Here is a 21,702-nt window from a genome sequence, read left to right on the forward strand (position 1 = left end):
TGCCCTGTGGTTAGGAGGGGTCGTGCAAATGTGACATAGGGTCTTACTTGGTGCGCACAAGTTCTTCTGTCTTCCTCATCCCTGTCCGATCTGCTTGTGGCTGAATGGCAGCGATATTTCCTCCTGGCCTTGTGTGATAACTGCTTTTTTGGTTTGCTGGTGACAACTCCAAAGCCATCATTAAAAATGGCGATAAGTGGATATGAAGTGATGATGAATCGGTTTTGAAGGAGTCGAGGCCCAAATAGGCCAAAGTTTCAATTTTTTTAACTCCCAGTTAAGTTGAAATGAAATTGGGACATACTCAATTCAAATTAAAAGATTAAAATGTTTGATTTTTAAAGCATAGGCAGTCTTTTAAAACAAAAAGATAATGGACTTCCGAATTGATTTTGGTTTTCCTCACTGTAACAACTGAGGTGCAGGGACCTGCAAAGTGTGCTGTTGCAACTGCGCTTTTCAGCCCGAGAATTATTTGCCCTGAATGCTTTTTTTTCTAGCTTTGAACAAATTTGTGTGCATCTGGCTGAATAAAAGGAAAGCATATATGCACTGTTATCCCCTAAATGAAAATTACTACAACACGGTTTAAAGGTACATATGGAAGACACGATGAGTTAAAGAGAAAATACTGTGAGAGCATGTTATTTGTAATGTATGCAAATAAATTTACTCTGGCAAAGCTGTCCTAAATTTTTAATTCATGAGTTTGTTAAAAATAGTGAAAGGTAATTATCCTTTTAATTATAACAAAATAGTTTCCAGGTTGCCATGGTAATAGTTAAATGTATTTCCCATAAATTTATTATGGTGATTGTAATGACTATTAGCTTTAAATCCTCTTTTTTTTTTTTCTTCTTTCTAATTACAAAGCATATAATTTTTTTCCAAGGTTAAAGACCAGAAATAAAGGTGCAGGAAGGAAATATGTTATCTGTGAGAGAAAAAGTATCATTATGCTACTGATCATAGTGCTGATGGTTCAGTTGGTAGCAATTGCTCAACTGTTCCAGAACTGGAGCAATGATCCAGGTGGATCAAGGACAACTTCCTCATAAATCAGAAAATGATGGCCCTCCTGACTGGTTCTCATATCTATAGGTCTGTAGTATTCTTTGCAGAACATTGCTATTAGTTCCCATGTCTGATTTGATTGAGCACACTCTGTCTCCCTAAACTTTTTTGTATGCTCTGTGCGATATGATTCACTTCCATTCTAAATTTATGTGGAGTATCGTAGTGTGGCTGTTACGGGCTGCTGCCTTCCATGTTAGCAAGTCCCCTGACACATCCATGGCAAGTGGAGAATCAGGGTGACAGTGGCCATCAAGACAGAAGACCAGAGCCCGTGTACCTTGAAGTAAATAACCAAACCCTACTGAAGGAGCCACCTCTGTAACAGTCCTGTGATAACTAGAACTGCTCAGTAATTTGTTTTTAGAATGGTTTCCTAACAGGAAATCCACGAGATCCTAGCTTTTATGCAAGTATTTAGTGTTCAGCCAGGAAACTATTAATGCAGTGCTGTATTTTAGGTAAATTTGCTCTATATTGGAGTATTTCATTTTATTGGACTGGTCTGAAAAGTTTCAGTTGAAATCGATTCAACAAAACCATTAAAAAGCTTGATCCCAGCAGGACATTGTTGTACTTGGTTCCTGTTTTCTCTTCTGGTTCAATAAGCCTAGATGGAAAAAAACTTTCCCATTGACTCTCTGGGTCACCTCAAAGTCTGCAAGAGCCTTTTAGTTGTAGCTAGTACATCAGCTGGATGCCAGAGAGATCTGGTGTTCAGGTATCTGGGCAGGAGTCCCCGCCGATGGTGTGCTCTGTACAGCAGAACAGTCTCTTTCCTCCGTGGTCTGAGACATCGGCACTGAAGGGTGCAGCTGGAGTTCGCGGGGCACGAGGGCTGCCGCGAGCGTGAGCGGGATCAGACCTGCTTTGTCTCAGAGGATATAACTAAATGGCGACTCAGTGTAAAGGAAATAACGTTGTGCATGTCTTCAGGAATGGAAATAGCATCGGGCCGTATGTGATTACTCTGCTTTATGGAAAATATCCTGCACCTGCCGGCCTTTGAAGCAGGTGGCCTCGGTTGTTTTTTCTTGGCAGCTTAAGGATATGAGTGCATCTATAGAGACCATGACCAAAGAGCTGGAATCGTTCTGAAGAGATTATTTGTGCATTTACCTTCATCAAAAGCAAAACCACTTCATTAAGCACCCAGGGAATGCAAAAGTGAGGGGAAGAGTGGTTTTCTTGATGAGATAAACACATTACAAGTTACTCATTATACATAAAATAATAGCATGTACCACATGTTCCAGGGAGTTCAGGCTGGAAGATGTGTCACCATTGCCATGTTCCTCTCATTTCCTGTGTATTCATCTAAAAGGTACTGATTCAGCCTCAGTAATTGGCTTGTTACACACTTTTAAAAAAAAAAAAAAAAAAGCCCCCAAATCCACAACAAGACTCTTCAAACTTTTGCGCTGAAAGCGGTGCCGTGTGCTTGTATGTATTTCGATTTGAATATGATTCAGAAGAAAAAGAACTTGAATTTTCACTACTCCAATGGGTAGATGGATGGATGAGTGAAGAGAGAAAGAAGAGTAAATTAAAAAACCCTAAGTAAAATAAAAGGCTTGTAATAAGCCTTGTTTTTGTGCACTGCTCTGGGAGCAGAACCATCTGTCCTTTTGCTTCAGACACCATCCCTTTCATTCACATGGTCCTCTCAATTTTAAATTAAGACTTTTTTAGGGATGCCTTGTTATCTGTATTTTCTTTATGGAAACAACTCCCTGTGCAACTTGATGTTTACTTCATTGCCTAGTATCTGAGCAGGGGCTGGATGGGAAGGAAAGCCTTTTGGATACATTCTGCAGCTTGCTGTTTTAATTAGAGTATTGTCATCTCTTGGCTGCTTGCAGATCTCCAAAGAGACATTGTAGCCTGCTGGGTTATTCACTAGACATTTGCGTAATTGATCTTGTTGCAGCTTTTTCCTGTCATGATTCTTTACTTTCTGGAAGCAGGTTTCCAGTCAGGCTTTGGGTGCTTGGTAAATAAGACTTGAAATGGAGGGGGGAAAAGCCATGGCCCTTGCCCAAGCAGATTATTTGTCGTTATCGTGACACCCCTCTTCCACGGCAGGGCTGTGGCCAGGGGTCTGGGTTCTGCATCTTCGCTTCGTACCAGGAGCTTGGTCTGGTGCTCCTGGGGGCTGACCTGGAGCTGAAGCTCTTGTGTCCCGCACAGATTGTGTCACTCGTGTGGACCGTGGACCCCAGTTTTCTTCTGAAAGGAGAGGATTGAGGGGGCTTGTTCTCGGTGGATTGAAAGGGCCCTTTGGAGAGGAGCCACCAAATCCAACATTGCAGCTCGCAATATGCTGCTTTTCACTCACAGGAAATACTTTGTTTAGGGGAAGGTGATAAGAGAAGTAAAGACTAGGAGACAAAGAAAAGAAATGAGGAGAGGGGACTCCAAGAAAATGAAGCTTCAACCTCAGGCTGGTTCCATGAAGGCCTTTTGTGTTCTCAGTCCCACAAGCCAAATGCAAACTGTACAGACCAATGTTAAAGGTAGTTTAAAACTGATGTGACTGTAAGTACTCTGTAAGGAGCCTTTATCTTGTTTCTTCTGCTTTATAGGTCTCATTGGAACATGCATTTTAACTTTCAAATGAAAAATTGTTTTATTTTAAATTAAAGTTATAACTTCTGTATTCTCTCACAAATGGTAAAAACTCCTAGTATTAAGACAGTTTGATAAAAACAGGTTTTAGTGAAATGCTCTATAGACTGCTGTCAAATGTGCTTCCTGATTTAAAAGGTTTTTCTGCTTTTTTGCATTGCATCTGCTGAGAATGAGATGCAGGAGTATAAGTTTTGCAGCTAAAGCTGATAATCTACACCTACCACCCACAGTCTGCTTTGTTTATATGGTGCCCTGGTGAGAAGTGTTTTGAAGTGTTGTGCTTCTGAAGGCAAAAGGTTGGAATAAAAAGGGGTGCTGGAAAGTACTGGGTTGGTTGTTGGTTTTATTTTGCTTTTAAATTCCCAGTCTCTTTTCCCCTCTGGTTCTTCACTAGAAAAAATTGTCACTTGATTTCTGAGATCTCATTCTTTTCATAAATTCTTCCCCCCTCCTTTGATGCTTCAGTATATCAGAATTGCGAGAATTTCTTGATTGTTCCATGGTCCTATGCTGAAGATGTTATTGTTTCACCCCAAAATAAGTAACATGGAATTACTTTATTCTTTAAAAGAAGCAGACTTATACACAGGCAATGTCTGCTTCAGTGCCTGGATAAAACTCATTAACCTGATGTTCCTGTGTTAAAAGCAATTAAGAAAAATATATAACTCGTAAGCCTCAGAATGCTGTTTAATACCACGTTGTGAGAAACATAGTAGAGGTTAGTTTTCTCGTGTAACCCAGTTTCAATATTCAGCTTATGAACAGAGGAAAATACCCTCAAGAGGTTTTTGTCTTTCCGAAGTAATTTTTGAAAATGGATTTATTTTTTTAAAAAAACACCCCTCCTGCTCTTCAGACCAAATCTATGTCAAAAGCTAAATTTGACTCATAGTACAAGATTTAGGTGCTGTAAGCAGCTCTAGAAAGCAGGTAAAAACACCTGTAATTTTTTGTGTGTTTTATTGTCCATGTTAATTGCATTAATAATAAACTTAGTATTTGTGGTCAAGGTATAGCAGCCAGCACAGCACTTGTATTTGTTGCTGTATCTGAAATCATCATTAGAAAGTGAGCTGATAAAGATTACCCTAAATTCAGATACAATATTGAGGATTACTGTTGATCCTTCACCCTGCTTACATTACGCAGTTTCTTGTGCTTCTTGGTGGCGCTTCCCTCAGCGGTTAGGATCCTCTGTGTTCTGGGTGGTTGCCACAAAGTGTTTTAGAAAGCTGCAATTTGGTAACGGTGATTATAAATGAGATTGTAGGGGGTGGCGAAAGGGGCCAAGCCAAGGGGACCTGGTGATGGTACTGGAGCAGCAAAAAGGTGGCAGAGTGGGGATGACAAGATGGGGTTGGCGTCAGAGGTTTGCCAAACGGCAACAAAAAGGGAAATGGAGGTGAGAAGCAGCATGGAGGGGGATGCTGCAAGGAACAGCGGGTATCTCGGGGGACAGAGGTGGACTTCAAATGAGCAAGAGCAGAGGAGAAGCAATTTCTGCGCATCTCTAAGGCCACGGCAAAGGAGCAAAACCAGAAGGGATAGATTTCTCCTCCTCCTCCTCGTACGTGTTTGAATCCTTATCAAAGCAGTTTATCAACTGATCTCACTTTCAGTTATAACCTGCAGAAGTGTTCATATAATTGGATGTGCTGTTGTAATCTTCTTGAAAACAAAATATGGACATGGTGCAGCTGATAAATTGAAGTAGGAGGAATAGCTAATATGTATTTTAATAAGCAATAACTCTAAAGTGTGTACTAATGAATTCTAATGGTGTCTTGTTTTACTTAAATTTATCTTCTAAAGGCAGAAGTGAACTTTGAACTTGATATTCTAGCCAGAATTTATTATATCTTGATTATTACTTTTTTTAATTTATGGTCCTCCTCAGGAAAAAGCATTAGATTTAGATGCAAATAGATCTTTGTCTTCTGCCCGCTGAAAGCAGCTGTAAAGCTCACATGGACTTCAGAGAGTTAAACTTCCTGTGTGGTGCTGCCCTGTACATTGAGCATCTGCTCTAGGGAGTAACCTCCTAGATACAGCTTCGTCAAATAACTAGAAGATCTTTGGTCAGTGTTCCGACCCCAAGAGATTGTACAAGGACCTTGATGCTGAACTGGGAGGCCATCATTATAATCCAGTAAGGGGAGGTGCAAAACAGTGAGCTGGCAGTGAGACTTGAGCGTGCTCTGCAAAAGTCCTCCCAGGAAAGGGATGATGTGATGGTGTGGAGGGGCCACAGCATGGAGTTGGTCACCGGTGGCTGGTGCAGAGACGCACAGGGGAGGAGAAGCTGGCAGCCAGCTATGGGAGGGCATGGAGGGATCTGCCTGGGGACTGCCAGGTCTGGGCCAGGGTTTGCTGCAGCTCAGGAAGTCTCGAGCTTAGCTGGGACCAAGTGTGGAGGACCTGCCTGCAGTGACACCACGATCTAGGGGGAGAGCTGGATATAAGCCTTTTTATTTCTCCTCTGTTTGATGTAGTTGCTTTGAGTTTTCCCTGTTTAAAAAGTTACATATTTGAGGTTTATTGTGATGAAATCTGGCTTTATTTGAGTTACAAAAGCTTTTGGTCTTCTTTAGGGAGCTCATTATGAAGAAAAATAGTAGGCAGTGGATGTTGAAGCTCTGGCTGACCCAGGAGCTTATTATACCTGGTTTTTAAAAAAAAAAAAAAAAGTGGTCACAGCATGAGCTCTCCCTCCTCGTTTTGCAGGGGTTACACAGGAGCTGGAATTTCCTTCCAGCGTAGAGAATGATTCTGCCTCTTTGGGCTTATGTGTTCTGAGCTGTTCATGCTGGCTTTATGTTCATTCTCTCCAGAGGTGCTGGGGCATCATGGTGTTCCTTCCAGTGGGAAGAGCTGGGCATAGCTCCTTCAAAAATCTTGAAGTAAATTCTTCAGTAAATAAATCCTGAGCAAACACAAGCATCTAATTTTCCCTCTGTGGGTGGAATGTGAGAACAAGAGCGATGAAAGCTGAGAAACAAATGAATTTCATTCTTCAAACAGTATTATTTGCAGTGCTGTGGGGAGCCCTGTCTCCTTGCCGGGCAATGAGACTGTCTCCCTGCCTGGTTTGGATTAGCTGGGAAACACAAGCCGGCTGGTTGAGGACGATGCAGGAGGGTGCCAGGACCTACAGGGCCACTGCTATGGTGCAGTTTCCCCGATGATGAATTTACTGTAGGGCTTACCTCTTGGACTCTGTTATTTCCCATCATCCTTTTTTATCCAGCATAAAGCGCTGGACTGCTCAGCCAGGACGCCAGGTTTGCTTTATAGTGGTTTTGTTACTGAAGTGTTTCATGTTCTGTTCTACAATCAGGTTGTCCTTTGGATGATTCCCCCCCCTCCCCATCTACATTCAATAAACAACTTCAAGCTGTTCTGTCCTGCTATTTAGCAAAGATAAATGCTTTGGGAAACTGAATTCTACCAGTTCAGCTGACTGTCCAGATATAAACACATGAGATAAGATTAATAAAAACACCCAACTGCTGGATGGATATTCCCATTACTGTATACAAGCTAGACAACATCCTCCTCCACCAGTTTCCTAATTTGATAAATGCCTTGAGCTGATTTAAAAATATGTAGGTTATTTTTAACCATGGTAGCAGAGCCATCTGTATTGTATCTGATGAAGTTCTTTGATAGAGCAAATTGATTTATTCTATCTCCTTACAATTTATACTAAGCTTTATGTTATAAATAAGCTGGTTTGAAGTACATGATGTCATTGAGCTTGAAAGTCTCTAGATAAATTTGTACTGAAAGGGTTTTGTGCTTTCTGTATGAATTTAAATTGGTGCACATTGTTACATCTCTTTTCTGTCTCTGCCTCGTGGTCTGCAAGCTCTCTGGGGTCAGGACTGTCTTTATAGTTGCGCTTTTTATGAAATACACAGGGGACCCAAATCCAAGACTGGTGCTCTCATATGTTACAGCAATAAAAACAAGAGCAATCAACAAAAACAGAACCACATATTTGATAGCAAGATTTTCGGAAGCCCTGCAAGGAACTGTGTGCCTAAATCCTACTATTGTTATTGAAATACAGGGAGTTAATGAAGAGCTCATTTCACTTGAGGTATAAACCTGGCTATAGCAAGAGCGAGCCTTTTGCCATGGCAAGTCTGAACTGAGGTCAGAATTGAGATCTCTGCTTTGATTTCTGTTCCAGGAGGTGAGCAGGGATGTTGGCGGCACAGGCCCAGCGCTTCTTCCCTTTGCCTTGCTCTGAGGTCACTGTGAAAGTGCATGGGAAAGGTGCCCATAACAGTAAGAAGAGGGAATTAATAAAATGCTGGGAAGAATACAATAAATCCTGTCTTAGTTGACTGTTTACAGAACCAGCAAAAGTGGTGGCTTAAATAAGGTAGGACTCCTAACAGAGGTGGGCTAGAATCACTGTCCCTGAGTTTAAGGATAGGTTTTGAGAGGCTTTGAAGACAGGATGTTGCCTAATGAGTACCATGTGTGGTGCAGATTTCCCTGTAATTAAAAAGAAAATGAGGAATGCTTTAATTGAGATCTGAAGATTAAAAGGTAAAAGCTCAGTATCCTCTATTACTTATAGTCAGATAGGAATTACGTTGCATATGTGTAAGAAATCATTGCATTTTAAAAATGGAACCATAAAAAGCTGCTGTAATTTAAAAGCAGCCAATTTACTAGGAGTACGGTTTGCAGCTCTGTCACTTGCTAATCAGTCTGTTAAACATAATAGCCATTCTTGTCTGGAGGCAGTTAATCATGTTGTGAATGCACTTATCAGCACATATTAGAAATACAATACAAGACTTTCCAGCAGAGGAATGGATGCAATTACTGCAATCAGTATACATTTAGCTACTGTCTTATCATACCATGTTTTCCTTTCCATTTCTTTTTTTTTTTTTTTTTTTATGTAGTCCAGCAGTGACAGATTTTCTCTTAGAAAAATATAAAGGACACTCTTGAAAGTGTTGTTAAACTCAACAGAGATGCTCAACTGCAACCTGTTGATCTAAATGAGAGATGGCTGCTGGCTGGTTGAACCCTTCCTGGGCCCAGCAGTGTTGGAAGTTGCTGTCTTTGAGTGTTGTGGTGATGGCTTTCAAGGCCTTTGAATATTTTCAGTGATGGGCTGGGAACGTGTCTGTGGAGGCATGCCTTAGGTGGTGGGAGCTGCATCTGAATTAGACTAAAGGAGCTCAGCATATGGATGAACTCTTTTTTTTTTTTTTTTTTTTTTTTTTCTTCTGTGCTTCTCTACATCTAAATCAATAGCAATGAGGGATCTCAAAGTTTTTGAAAGGGGATATTGAAAAAGCATGAAAGCTAATTGCTTCCAGCATGACTACCCACCAGCAATCGGTGTAAATACAGCTGTCTCAAAGAATGCCAGGGCTCGACAAAATCTAGGGATTTCAGCTAAACAATTTTCCAGGGCTGAGCATATTCTTGTACGGGGAGGAAGGGAGTAGGGAGGGGGCAGGAGGAGGGGAGGGATTATGAAATACTGAAAAGGTTCAGAAAAGAGAGGAATAGCAGGAGGATGATTTTGTAAATTCTGCTTCATGTTAACCCTTAATGTTCAGGATATTTTATGTAGCTTAGCATGATTTGCTGTGCTTGTAGGAACCTGCCTTCTCTTTCTAGAAATCCTTTTATCTGACTCTCTGTTCTTCATGACAGCTGGTATCTTTGCTTAGGTAACATTTTTAATTGTGGCAAATAAAATAAAAAAGTAAAACAATCCCTGAATTGTGTGACGATTACAGGGGGTAATCAGGGAGTCAACATAACATCACATCAACCCCACCAGTATTTTTGTTACTGTTCTGGACAGGTCATATATTGCTTGGACTCCCTGAGAAAATGTGAGACGTCCTCAGTGCAGTGTCCTTACAGGGGACTCTTCCCGATGGTGCAGGTGTCTGCTCTGCCTCACACCGGGGAGCAGCTCAACTTGCTCAGCCCCACTTGTTAAAGCCTTCGTTGCTGAGGAAGTTCATTGACATGAAGTCCTGGGAGGACATTTTATCATACAAACAGGGGAGTGGGGAAGGCGGGATGGAACACCACTTCTCCCCTTTCCATTTCTAATTATTCCTTTTCAGAGCCTAAATGAATTAACCTCACTTATTACTCACTTGGGCCAGAACTCATTTATTCATGGTATGACCTTAGCTCTGAGCAGTATCCCAGCAGCCCCCGCCAGTGCATCCCATTAGCTGGCACTACATTTGAATTCATCATGTGTTGGGAAATCATTGTCTTGCAAGTGTGACAAAGTAGTGATTACCCTTTGAAAAGGTGACCTGGAGACCTAACGTGGTGACTGTTGTATTGACCTTACTTTCATCCCATTACAAAGTAATTGTGGAATGACTTTTAAAAAGAGAAATATTAAATCCACCCCTCTGCTTTTTGTTATTTGGAATTATCTTTGCACTTCTAGGGAAATTTGGATTCATTTTTAGGACGAAAGTAGGCTTTTAATGGAGTGGCTTACATTATAACTGCTTGTTCCTCTCTTGCTTTTAGTTTTGTTGTGAAGAATAGGGCTTCAAGCTGATGTCAACTAGCAAAGGGTGGAGGTACATAGAATTACTGTAGATGGCTCTTTCTGTTTGTACACTGAATGCAGACCCTCATCCACCCTGTGTTTGCTCAGGTGGATAAGTGAATCTTATTTATTAATTAAAACATAGGAAACTGGTGTTTTTATGCCAGTTTCACGTTTTTGCAGTCTGTTCAGTGGGATCAACAGTGAGAGGAAAAGCTTAACTCTTTCTAAAAATATAATTACCAGCCTATAAAATAAAACAATATTATGCACACCATGTGTGTCTTGGGAAGTGGGGAGAGAGAAGGTTTTGCATTTCTGTTAATGTTAATGGGGCTACACTGATCCCTGCCTTAATTTCTTTAAGGATGTTGTCATGGCCATTTATTTCTCAGCAGAAGTGTGAATTAGCCACAGGACACCCTGCACATTACCTCTCCCTCTAAGAGTACATTAGATTCAAAGGAAGCTAGGTCTAATTCATTAGATGCTTAATCTTGTTTAAATCTGAAGAGAATGTAGGAGGAACAGAATAGTTCTTGCCCATGTTACTATTTTGATTTGTTTAATTATTTCATGCAGGTGGTATTGCAGTAGCTTCTACAGCAGACCCATGAGTTCTATGCACTTAGCAAGCTTTAGGTAGAGAAAACCCGACTTTTTAAATTTCTCATTGCCCTCGCTAGCTGTTTAGCATTCTGTTATTTACTCATTTATACTGTGTGCCCATTAAGCAAAGGATTAATTTCAAAAGATGTTGAATTAAGCTTTTTTAAATCCTCAAGAGGAGAACACCATTTGTCACTGTTTTCGTGTATCCTCCAGCACATTAGGTGTATTTGTGTTAGTCTGCAGCTTGTCTCCCCTTTCCTTTCATTCATAAATTCAGCGTGTGGGGAGTTACATATTTAGATCCCCTCTGGTTGATTTTTCTCCCCAAGGAGATCCAGCTGTCAGCCTCAATTGTAATTCTGAAATCAAAACAGCAACTGGATTGCTAGTAACTTTCTCCTAGGTCTGGTTGTGTTTTTCTTTTCTGATGCACTTGGTGTATACAAAAGAGTCTGAGCCCTTAATGCTAATGTCAGGCATATAAAAATCATAAGGTGTTTAAAATGCCAAAGAAACATGTTGGAAATGTGGTTTGAGCCATTAGGGTATGTCCAGGTCACTTACTGAAGCTCTTATCTCTATCTAGGGAGAAGAAGAAACCACGTACGTATTTGTAAATATAAAATTCAAGAGCCTTACATAATTGTATGAGTTCAGGAGCTGTCACGCAGAGTTGCTCTTCCTGAGACAATAAATTTGGAAGACTATACAGGCACATTGTTGCGCATCTTCCATTTCATGATTAGCTGGGGAAGAGCAAGACTCTGAAGCATCTTCAGCTATGCTGAGCTGGTTAGTCAATAACCAAGTATAGAGATAGCGGAGGAGCTGAAACGAAGAGTGGCCTTTTCCTTTTGCTTAATTACCTGCAGGAAGCTAATTTCTTTGTCTGTTAAGTGGTGGCATTGTAGACAGACCCAGAGTCTGTCCCGTTGCATTGCAGTGTGCCACCAAGGATTTCCAGCAGGTGATTTTTAGGGTACATTCCCTGTCTCCACCATTGAGTCTCTGGATGCCCCTGACCATGCACTCTGTTTTCTTTGAGGTCAAGTGAAACATTCGCTGCATTAACTTCACACGTACATGCAGCTTGGCTGAAGATATCCATGCTGTGGGTTATTCAGCTGCAGCACAGGCCATGGTAAAAAAGTGCCTCCCAGAGTTGTATTCTTGTTCTTTTAAAGGTCTTCTGAGAGTCTGTGGAGGGAGAGTCTTTGTATGTGAGTTTCTGCGTCACAAAGAAGTTCTGATATCACTGAATTTATCATCTTGAATTTTAAGTCATTGGCTCTTTAAAAGTCCATCTCTGCTTTATTTCGGCTGCTTGCACAGCAGTGTTGAAAATACACCATGTGATTATGGTATGTAAATATGTAAGAGTTTCTGAATAGTTAAAGAAAAATTATAAGCACCATTTGGGCTGTTGATATTTATTAACTGGTTAGGATTCAGCATAAGTCTTTCGTCAGAAAATAATTTATTTTTTAAACAACAATAGCTCCCTCTAGATACGCATCCAGCATCAGCTAAACCCTGGCCCCAATTTCTCACTGGGTGTGTTTGTTACATTCCCCAGCAAGATGCTTTCTCCTGACAGAGAATCTTTATTTTAAGAAATACACAGCACAGCAATAAAGAGGTTCTAAATAGTAGTCAGAAAAATGTTCCAGTGCAATCAAAATGCTTTTTTAAACCCCAAAAGATTACATGCTGTTTCTAAAGGGGAGAGTCATGACAAAGGAACAAATGGAGTCCCAGTGCCCAGCGATACGTGCTACCAATGGAGCACACCAATTACACCCATACTGAATTTGGTCCTAGAAGCCCTGTTTTGTTAAAGGCTAACTAAAAGCATATCTAAGGTCTCTTTTACCAGAAGAATTGTTGTACGCTGTCACAAGGGTGGAAGCGAATAAAAATAATTGAAGCAATTGTCTCAGTTGTCTCCAGGGTTGTCATGATCATGTTGATAAAATCAAATAAAGTGGAAGTTATTGCAAGTTGTTAGTGAGCAGCACAGTTGTGCATTGGCAGTGGAAGAAGCTGAAGAGCTTAAAAGGTTTGCTCATTATTTAGATTTATTGTTTTCAGTTGTGGGAAAATGTTGGCTAAGCAAAATAACATGAATAATATCTGATCTTGGTGGCGTGTTTTAAACAAAAATATTTTCTTTATGGCTTTTACTGGATTATTAAAAAGTGCTGTGTCAATCCATACGTTATTAACAGATTTAGCAGCTTGGTTTTATGCTCTGTAGCCATTTACATTGCCCATGCATCTGTGAAGAGCATGAATTTTTACATCAGTGAAAGAAAAACAAGATCAGCCACCAATAAACGTTTAGGAAAAGCCTGTAGTTGGTATAAAGTAAACTGGACAATAGAGCAAGTTCTCTGTTAGACAACAGAGCAAACTGTAAATTGCAATTTTGAAATGCATCATGAGAGGAAACCAAGCAACCTTCTTCTGTCCGTGCAGATTTACTTGCAACCTGCCATCCATCTGTTCTCTGTTCAGTGTTTGGGACTTCTGCCTTGCACTTCTGTGCTGTGGCACGGAAGAAGAGTGAGCAGGGCTTTTGTCAAGTGTTTGTGCCCGCCTTGCACCCCCAACTGTCCAATTTCCCTCAGCAAAACAAAAACCCCCGGCAGCTCTGCAGTAAGGGACAGTGGTGCTGTGTCATCTGAACATTTTCACATGGATGCAAAAGCTTGCAGAAGTACTCAGGACACGCAGGTAGTTTGCCCTGGCTTGTAGGGACGTTCATCCGCACTGCAGCACTCGCCAGGGATACCTGCAGTTATTTATGCAGGGTTCCCGCCAGGCCCGTCTCCGGTGCTCCTCAGGATGAGGCCCTTTCCCAGCAAACTACCCTGGGCAAACAGTGTGAGTAGGCTGCTTCCAAGCTTGTGTAGAGCTTTGTGTCCTTACAGCCTAATGAAAAAGATGCATGCTGGAAGAAAAAGGGTTCAGCTAGTGGTTTTAACATCCTTTATCATCATAAAGTCAAACTTTGAATGTAATACGAGGTGTAGCCGTTTCACCCCAGTAAGTTGTTCTCAAGTAGGATGTGTGCCTAAGGATGTTGTAGCTGCTTGAAGATACCCTGGTTTTAAAGGTGTGAGCTGCTGCCAGTTCATGTCACCCAGGGCCCGCATTCAGGAAAGTGGCACTCGACAAAGTGTAAGGGCTGACTGTATGCAAATCTTTGTAATTCAGAAACTGGATGCTGCTCTGACAGTAGGTCTTTGCTCTCATTTCCTTCATCTTGGGCTGCTGGGATCTTAATTTCCTTAGGGTGAGAAGGTCAGGACCTTTGATTTGGATCTTTTCCCCAAGAGGTCCTGGCCGTCTGCTGCTTCATTTGACTTCAGCAGGAAATTAGGGTCTTGAGCATTTCCAATCAGTCATTGAAAAGCCTCCTTTTGTAAGTGTTTGCTCTTCAGTAAAACCTACTTATGAAATTAATCCTCTTGAGATCAGAGGAGTGAGACCTGTATTACTGAAATATTTTATAAACTAATGTACCTTGCTTATATAATCCTGTTCGCATTGAATTTGGTGACAATTTGTTAGAGAGAGTAAGAATTGACCATTATTAACCTTGAAAAGATTCTCAAGAAACATGATACCAGACATTTTATTATCTTCAGTTACCTAGAGTCTGCTCCATTTTTTAGCTTTGTTTACCCTGCTGTGAGCCTCATAAACAGATTGCCATTTACTGAAAACATTATTTTATGAATGAATGAATGAAACATCATGATTTCCTGTAATGGCCAACTGCACTAATAGAAGGGTCTGACTTTTATCAACTAAATTGTTGATGATCCAGCAGCGGGAGCCAGCAAACCCTCCGTGCGCCAGTGGCACACCCAGCTGAATGCGCTGCGAAGTCCCTGCACTGTCGTCCTTCACTGTGGCATTCTGCATATTTCATTCTCTCTAAAAATATGTAGGGTAGGCTCCTCAGTTTGGTTAGCAATGTAAGTCTCTGTTAATGGCTAATAATAGGCATTTGTTTATTTAAGGGACCTACTAACTATTTAGGCTGTCACTGCCATCATAACATCAATCACTATGTATCATTCTAGTACTTAATGCAATAATTCCATGTTTTGCTTAGACAAAAAATGGGAATAAATTAAATTTGGTAATATTTCAATGCCAGGTGATTTTGTAGTACTTACTAAAACCTCTAACATTAGAGTTATGGTGGACCTTCACAGCAATCTATTATTTTGTGGAAAAAAGCCTATGCAGTTCCATATAAATACTTCCTAAGATAATAAATGTAGAGAAACAAAATCTGATATTGGATTTTTTTTTCGATTCAGATTTAAAATATATATTTTTCCTACTGTTTGCATACACTAGCAGATTCAGGAAGAAAATCAATCAGGATATATGTAACAAGGTAACATGATAGATAGCCCTCCAACAACAGCGTGAATCTTTACAAAGCATCTCAATGCAGTAATGCAAGAGTTCTCTAGGGTGTTTAGGAGCACTTGAAACTCAAGCCTTATTTTTGTAGTGCCTGTGATTTGTTCCACTGGGAGAGTCTTCCGAACTGAGGAGAGCCTCTGCCTCTGGGTGGAGCGCTCACTCCCTTATGGCTTAATGTACATCCAGAGGAAACACTTCAGGTTCAACTTGGCAAGCTGAGCGAGGCAGCTGGGCTCTGCGTGCCTGCAGCTGCCCGCCTGGGTGTGTCCGCTGCAGGACAGTCCTGGGACTCAGCAACATTTTCCTGTCCTGATTATCTTCTTATTCTGGACTTGGTTGGAGCTAGAGTTGACTTTATTAAGCATGGATTTACCATTCTGTGCTAAAGGAGTGCATTAAAAGGAGTGTGGCCAGCAGGGCGAGGGAGGTTATCCTCTCCCTCTACTCTGCCCTAGTGAGACCACATCTGCAGGGCTACATCCAGTTTTGGGCCCCCAGTTAAGAAGGACAGGGAACTTCTTGAGCAAGTCCAGGGGAGAGCTGCCAAGGTGCTCAGGGGACTGGAGCATCTACCTTTTGAGGACAGGCTGAGAGACCTGGGTTTCTTCAGCCTGGAGAAGAGAAGCCTGAGGTGGATTTCATCAATACCTATAAATATCTAAAGGGTGGGTGTCAGGATGACTAGGCTCTCTTCAATAGTGCCCAACGCCAGGCCAAGGGGCCACGGGCACAAGCTGGAACACGGGAAGTTCCACCTCAATATGAGAAAAAAACCCCTTCCCTGTGCGGGTGCCAGAGCAGGGGCACAGGCTGCCCAGAGAGGCTGTGGGGTCCCTTCCCTGGAGACATTCACCCCCCGCCTGGACGCGGCCCTGTGCCCCTGCTCTGGGGGTGCCTGCTCCAGCAGGGGTGGGACGGGGTGAGCTCCAGAGGGCCCTTCCAACCCCTACCAAGTGAAAAAAAAAAAACCCCAAATCAAAACACCTCTGTTTTCTTGTATTCCAGGCTGGGAGCACAACCATGCCTATTAACTGCTCGGCGCTGAATGACGACTGTGTATGTTACAAAGCTTGGCTGGGCTGTTGGGGACCTGGTTTGAATGCATTAGATACATGTGAGGCTAGACAACAGGAAATTGCGCAGAAATCTCAAGATTTTGGGGGTTCTTCTAGTACCTAGCAGAGGCAATATTGTGAAAGTACACAAAAAGGATTATAAATTGCATTTTGAAGAAGAGGGCCTACTTACTGGATTTTGCAAGAGGAAATAAATCCAAGCCCATGGTTTCTTTTTTCTCCTCTCACCAGAAAGAAAAATGTGTAATGAATGTCTCATGTCTGAAACACTGGGCTGGATTCATCAAAGGGAGTTAGTAATTACCAAATTGAGAGAATCATGAAGCGCTTTTCTAAATTTGAAAGGCTCATCAAGAATAGATCAGGAGCAGGCAAAATTAATAGTTATGAACTCATTTTCATAGAAATGGACTTATTAGCAAGCATGCCAGCTGCCTAAAATTATAAGGTCTTTTCCTTATGCTTGCAGGAAATAATCTTTTTTTATAAAAGTAATTTTGACTTTTTATTTTTTATTGCTCCTCTAAACTAGGGTTTGGCAAAATCCTTCTAAACCGGAAAAAGACTTCACTGGACAATAGAAATATTTAACTAAAAAGAGAAGAAAGATGTGGAAAGGAGAAGTGATTTATAGTCCTTGGATTCCATCAGACTCTTCCCAATAGTGCAAACTTATTTAAGAGAAAAATGGAATAAGTCTCAAGAAAAAGCTGAAAAATCTTTATAGGATAAAGTTTGGTTTAGCAGGATTTAATGGCTGATAACAGCATGAGTTAGAGTTGTCATCTTCTCTGCCAGTGGATTTTCCCACTGGTAGTGGTTTGTCTTCACCAGGCAGTCACAGATCGATATTGACTACAAAGACCAACATAGTGGCCACCAGCTACAAATTGGGCTAAAAGTTGAAGATTTGCCATGGCAGGGTCAAATGACTCCTTTTAAAAAGGGGTTTAGTGTAGTGCTGCGTAGCCAGGAGAGAAATTTAGATACAGGTGTTGCAATGTGGATTTATCAGCTAATGGTGCTGACATAAGTAAAAGCTAACCTTTAAGGTCTTGATTAGGTTTAATCTATCTCTGGTTTTACTTTAGCAACCTCCATCAATTTCGGTGGAAAAAGGCAGTGAGGTCCCACATGGTATTTTAGGGGATATTTAATAAATTGCAAGAATTATGAATATAGTACTGATCTTCCCACTAGGAAAGAAACCCCTGTAGGATAAGAGATGCAGCAGCCAGTAGCAAGGCACTAGTCTGAGCAAGAAAGAAATTAACTTTTCAGGTTTTATCATGGGTTTGTTATAGTTGTAACCTGGGAAGAAACTCAGGACAGCAGGGTAGATTAGTCCGTGAGGTACTCTGTGTTCCAGATAGCCTAACACTTGGCATCAGGGGGCTGGAGCATCTCCCTTTTGAGGAAAGGCTGAGAGACCTGGGTTTGTTCAGACTGGAGAAGAGAAGACCGAGGGGGGATCTCATCAGTGCTTATAAATATCTAAAGGGTGGGTGTCAGGATGACTAGGCTCTCTTCAATAGTGCCCAACGCCAGGCCAAGGGGCCACGGGCACAAGCTGGAACACGGGAAGTTCCACCTCAATATGAGAAAAAAACCCCTTCCCTGTGCGGGTGCCAGAGCAGGGGCACAGGCTGCCCAGAGAGGCTGTGGGGTCCCTTCCCTGGAGACATTCACCCCCCGCCTGGACGCGGCCCTGTGCCCCTGCTCTGGGGGTGCCTGCTCCAGCAGGGGTGGGACGGGGTGAGCTCCAGAGGGCCCTTCCAGCCCCCTCCAGTCTGTGATTCTGTGATTGCTTGAGGGCTGAATCTTTGTCCTAAAGAGGAAAAAAGGGAGACCGTTATTGTAGAGAAAATTCACTGACCTGCTGTTTTGAAGGTAACTGGAAACCTGCTGGTGAATAAAGGAGCCCAGAAAGTTGAATTCTGGTTTGCTAAAGCTATACACTCAGAGGAGGAACTCCCTAAGTGAAAGATGGTTAGATACAGTAAGTGTGTCTCCTTCAGCAAAGGTTCGAATGAAAAGAAGTGGATTCTTCTTTAATCAATATTAATATGTCATGCTACATGATTTGCTTATGAGACAAAGCAGAAAACATTTGACAAGCCACATTTTTCCAGGTGATGATAAGGACTCTTTTTGGAACCAGGACCTAGGAAGTCCTGAGTCCTGGGAGACCTGCAAAGACAGCTTTGCTTTAGTTCATATGTTAATATTAGTTCGATCAGAGGAAGATTTACGCATGTGAGTTGCTGTTCTTTTCTAGATGCACAGAGACTCATTTCTAATCCAGCAGTGTATAACCAGTGTATAACCATGTCTGCCTTTAAATGAAACTTATGTCTTTTATAGCTATACAGCTGTGCTAAGGATGCAGTGAAGGTCTTTGCACACTTGCAGGCACAAGAGTCATTTTACTCCCTGCCAATTACTTCGGCTTGCTATATAGGCAAGACACACATGCTTCTCTTAGGGAGACCTGAATTCCAGTCTGTCTTAAAAGTATAAAACCACTATTACGGTTACTTTTTGGATGCGTAAAAAGGAAAATAGGAAAGGAATAGTTGAAGGCATGATGGACGGAGCACAAAGAAGTGCTAATTAATGGGACATGTGGAATGGATTTATCAGTGCAGACTAACCTGACATATTATTTAAGTGGTGAATCTAAAGCAAAACCCTCTATCAGTGGTTTTGTTCTGAATTTGAAACCACTCGTGGGTGGTTTTGTGAGTGGCAACTATTGACTTGAACAGATTGAACCTAAATTGCAGATCTAAACATACCTTGACAGGCCCAAGATCTAGACCCGCAGTTAGTGTAGAGCTCATCTCTAAATTTTATTTCTTTGTTGTAAGCAAATTAATTTTATGTAATTTAGATAAAACAAACGGCCAGAAGTGATACGCAGAAAGCTATAAAATTGAGTACTCCATCATGGTGCCCACAGTGGTAACATTTTTAACAGAAATGGTTTAATTACATCCCTAGTATGGTGTAATAATATTTGTCTTAAAAGGTTTTTGCTGATTGTCTGGTTGGCCACCCAAAAGATGCCTTAATAGCTTCTAGTTTTGCCTGGAGGTGGATATTATCTTCTGTCAGCATGGAAAATATTTATTCTTCAGGCATTGAAGCATATGTTTGTGGTGTTTGTTGTCAGAAAGAAAACATGAAAATCAATAATTTCTGTTCAGATTTTTTTCCCTTTACAATGCGCCTTCAAAAACATATGGCAAAAACAGATTCTGCCTCTGTGCAGTTGGGAAGAGGAAAAGGATGTTTTAAGTCTCTCTTCATTGTAGCAGGAGGCTAAAACTTTCTATGAACACATCTCCTGGAGTCACTACTTTAGGGTAAGGGCACACAAAGAAAGTACCATGGGACAGGATAGAGGATGAAATTACTGAGGGGTGCCTGCATACACAGGATACATCCCTAGATTGGGAAATAGCTATCTCATGCTCGCAGTAAGAGCACATTCAAGTCACTACAGAATGGCCCAACATGCTGCAAATCCAGATTTTAACCTATTTTATAAGCACATACCCTGAAACGTCAGTAATATTGATAACATTGGTGGTCTCTTCAGCGGAATATGATTAAGCAGTTGGGTCTGCAGTTAACTGCCTTTCCATCCCGCCTCCATGTTTTGTACGCTGCGTCAGGTCTCCACACTGCGGGTGTCTGTCTGGGGAAATTGGGGCAGCAACCCTGTATGCTGCTTTGTAAAGTCCCTTAATTTTTGTGGAAGTAAAGCACTGGATGAGCAAAGGTCTGTTTTCTAAATAGGTCCCTGCTGTGGATATGCCAAGTGCTGTCAGTTAAATCTTGGTGTCTGTTTTCTTCTCTGTAACATGGAGATAAGATCTGTCTTTCTAACCTGAGGATTAATTATTAATATTTACATAGCATTGGACCAGAGGAGAGTGCTAAGTGGTGTTGTTAACAAAAGAAGCAGAAGTAATTTTAAAATACAGTTCTGAATTCTATGCATTTACATCCATTTCTTTACCTTTAAACTTTTATTTCCAGATGAAAATTATATAATGATCACCATATAATTACAGGTCTGGGAAGAATGTTTTCATGCGTTGAAAATCAGGATAATCTACCCCCCATTTTTTGTAACATATAATATCTGTAAATCCATTTTTTCACTGAGATAAAGACAAGTTTGGGTTTGAAAGACTTTACCCGCACCCCACCAGGAGCTCATTTCTGATACAGCATGAGGAATGGCCCAAGTATTCTGTTGTTTTGAAGCATCCGTATTTGCAGCAACAAAATTATAATAATGCTACATTAAATAATTTAGCAACATCTGTGCAGTGCAGTTCCCAGGGTTTGGGGCTTATTCTGTAAGTTCATTGTGATTACGGAGAATGAATGCCTGAGTTTAATGGGAGAAATGCCTCCATTTGAGGAAACTAAAAGATATAATGTCACCTTATCTATAAAGTATAGCTAATGCCCAGTGTGTCGTTTGATTTAGGTTTCTGTCAGTGTCTTCAAGTCTGCATGTTGAATTCAGCGGTAAATCTTGTGGTGAACAGAAGAGAAAAACCAAAATATATTTTGTTACTAACATCCTACTGATGCTGTGGGCAACTTTGGGCTTTTTTCCAGAGCAAACATGTCCTCCTACGAGATCCTGCAGATGGACTTTGAGGTCGACAACACTAGCAGCCTGGCAGGAGCCCAGCAAATTACCTGGCAGGTGGAATACCCTCGAGATGACTCCCTGAGCGAACTGGTGGTCTCCGAGATCTTTGTCAGCCGAACAATGTTTGTAGGAATTGTTCCTCTTGCAATGGTAAGAACTTGCTGCTGCTTCTTTTTGCTAAATGTTTCTGTTGATTCTTGTTAGTATTCAAGGGAATGCGAGACATTTTATTATATGCTACTTCCTATGCACCTGCTGCAAGTGATTTAAATGCAAAAAATACATTTCAATAATATTTTATTTACCTGATATGCCATAATGGCTCCTTGGAAACCATTTGAGTCTTTTGTGAAAATCCTTTACCGTTTGTGGATTATTGGCCTGGTACATGGTAATAGTTCCTTTGGAGCCATTGTCTTCTGGTGTATTAATGTGACTGCCATGCATGTGCTCTAAGGGTAAATGTTGCAATTAGTTGGGACGTTTTCAATGAAATAGATTAGCATGCATGTGTGGGGAACTTCATTGCTAAACCAAACAACTGGACTGTTTTCTGCTTTGCTTTTCCCCAAAGAGCCACACAGTCTAGTGAGCTGCAAAGTGTCAGTTTAATA

The 21,702-nt window shown here is 41.3% G+C and overlaps 1 protein-coding gene across 2 annotated transcripts in view; it reads left to right on the forward strand.

The window, feature by feature from the left end:
- The window catches only part of TMEM132B (transmembrane protein 132B), a 256,479-nt gene that overhangs the window by 157,335 nt on the left and 77,442 nt on the right, over window positions 1–21,702 (forward strand). For both annotated transcript variants that reach the window (XM_064466383.1, XM_064466384.1), the window contains exon 4: window positions 21,052–21,238. In XM_064466383.1, coding sequence (XP_064322453.1) covers window positions 21,052–21,238 — 187 coding nt within the window. The remainder of the gene's footprint in view (window positions 1–21,051; window positions 21,239–21,702) is intronic.

The sequence above is a fragment of the Phalacrocorax carbo genome, chromosome 15 (genome assembly GCF_963921805.1).
Source record: "Phalacrocorax carbo chromosome 15, bPhaCar2.1, whole genome shotgun sequence".
In the NCBI taxonomy this organism is placed as follows: domain Eukaryota; kingdom Metazoa; phylum Chordata; class Aves; order Suliformes; family Phalacrocoracidae; genus Phalacrocorax; species Phalacrocorax carbo.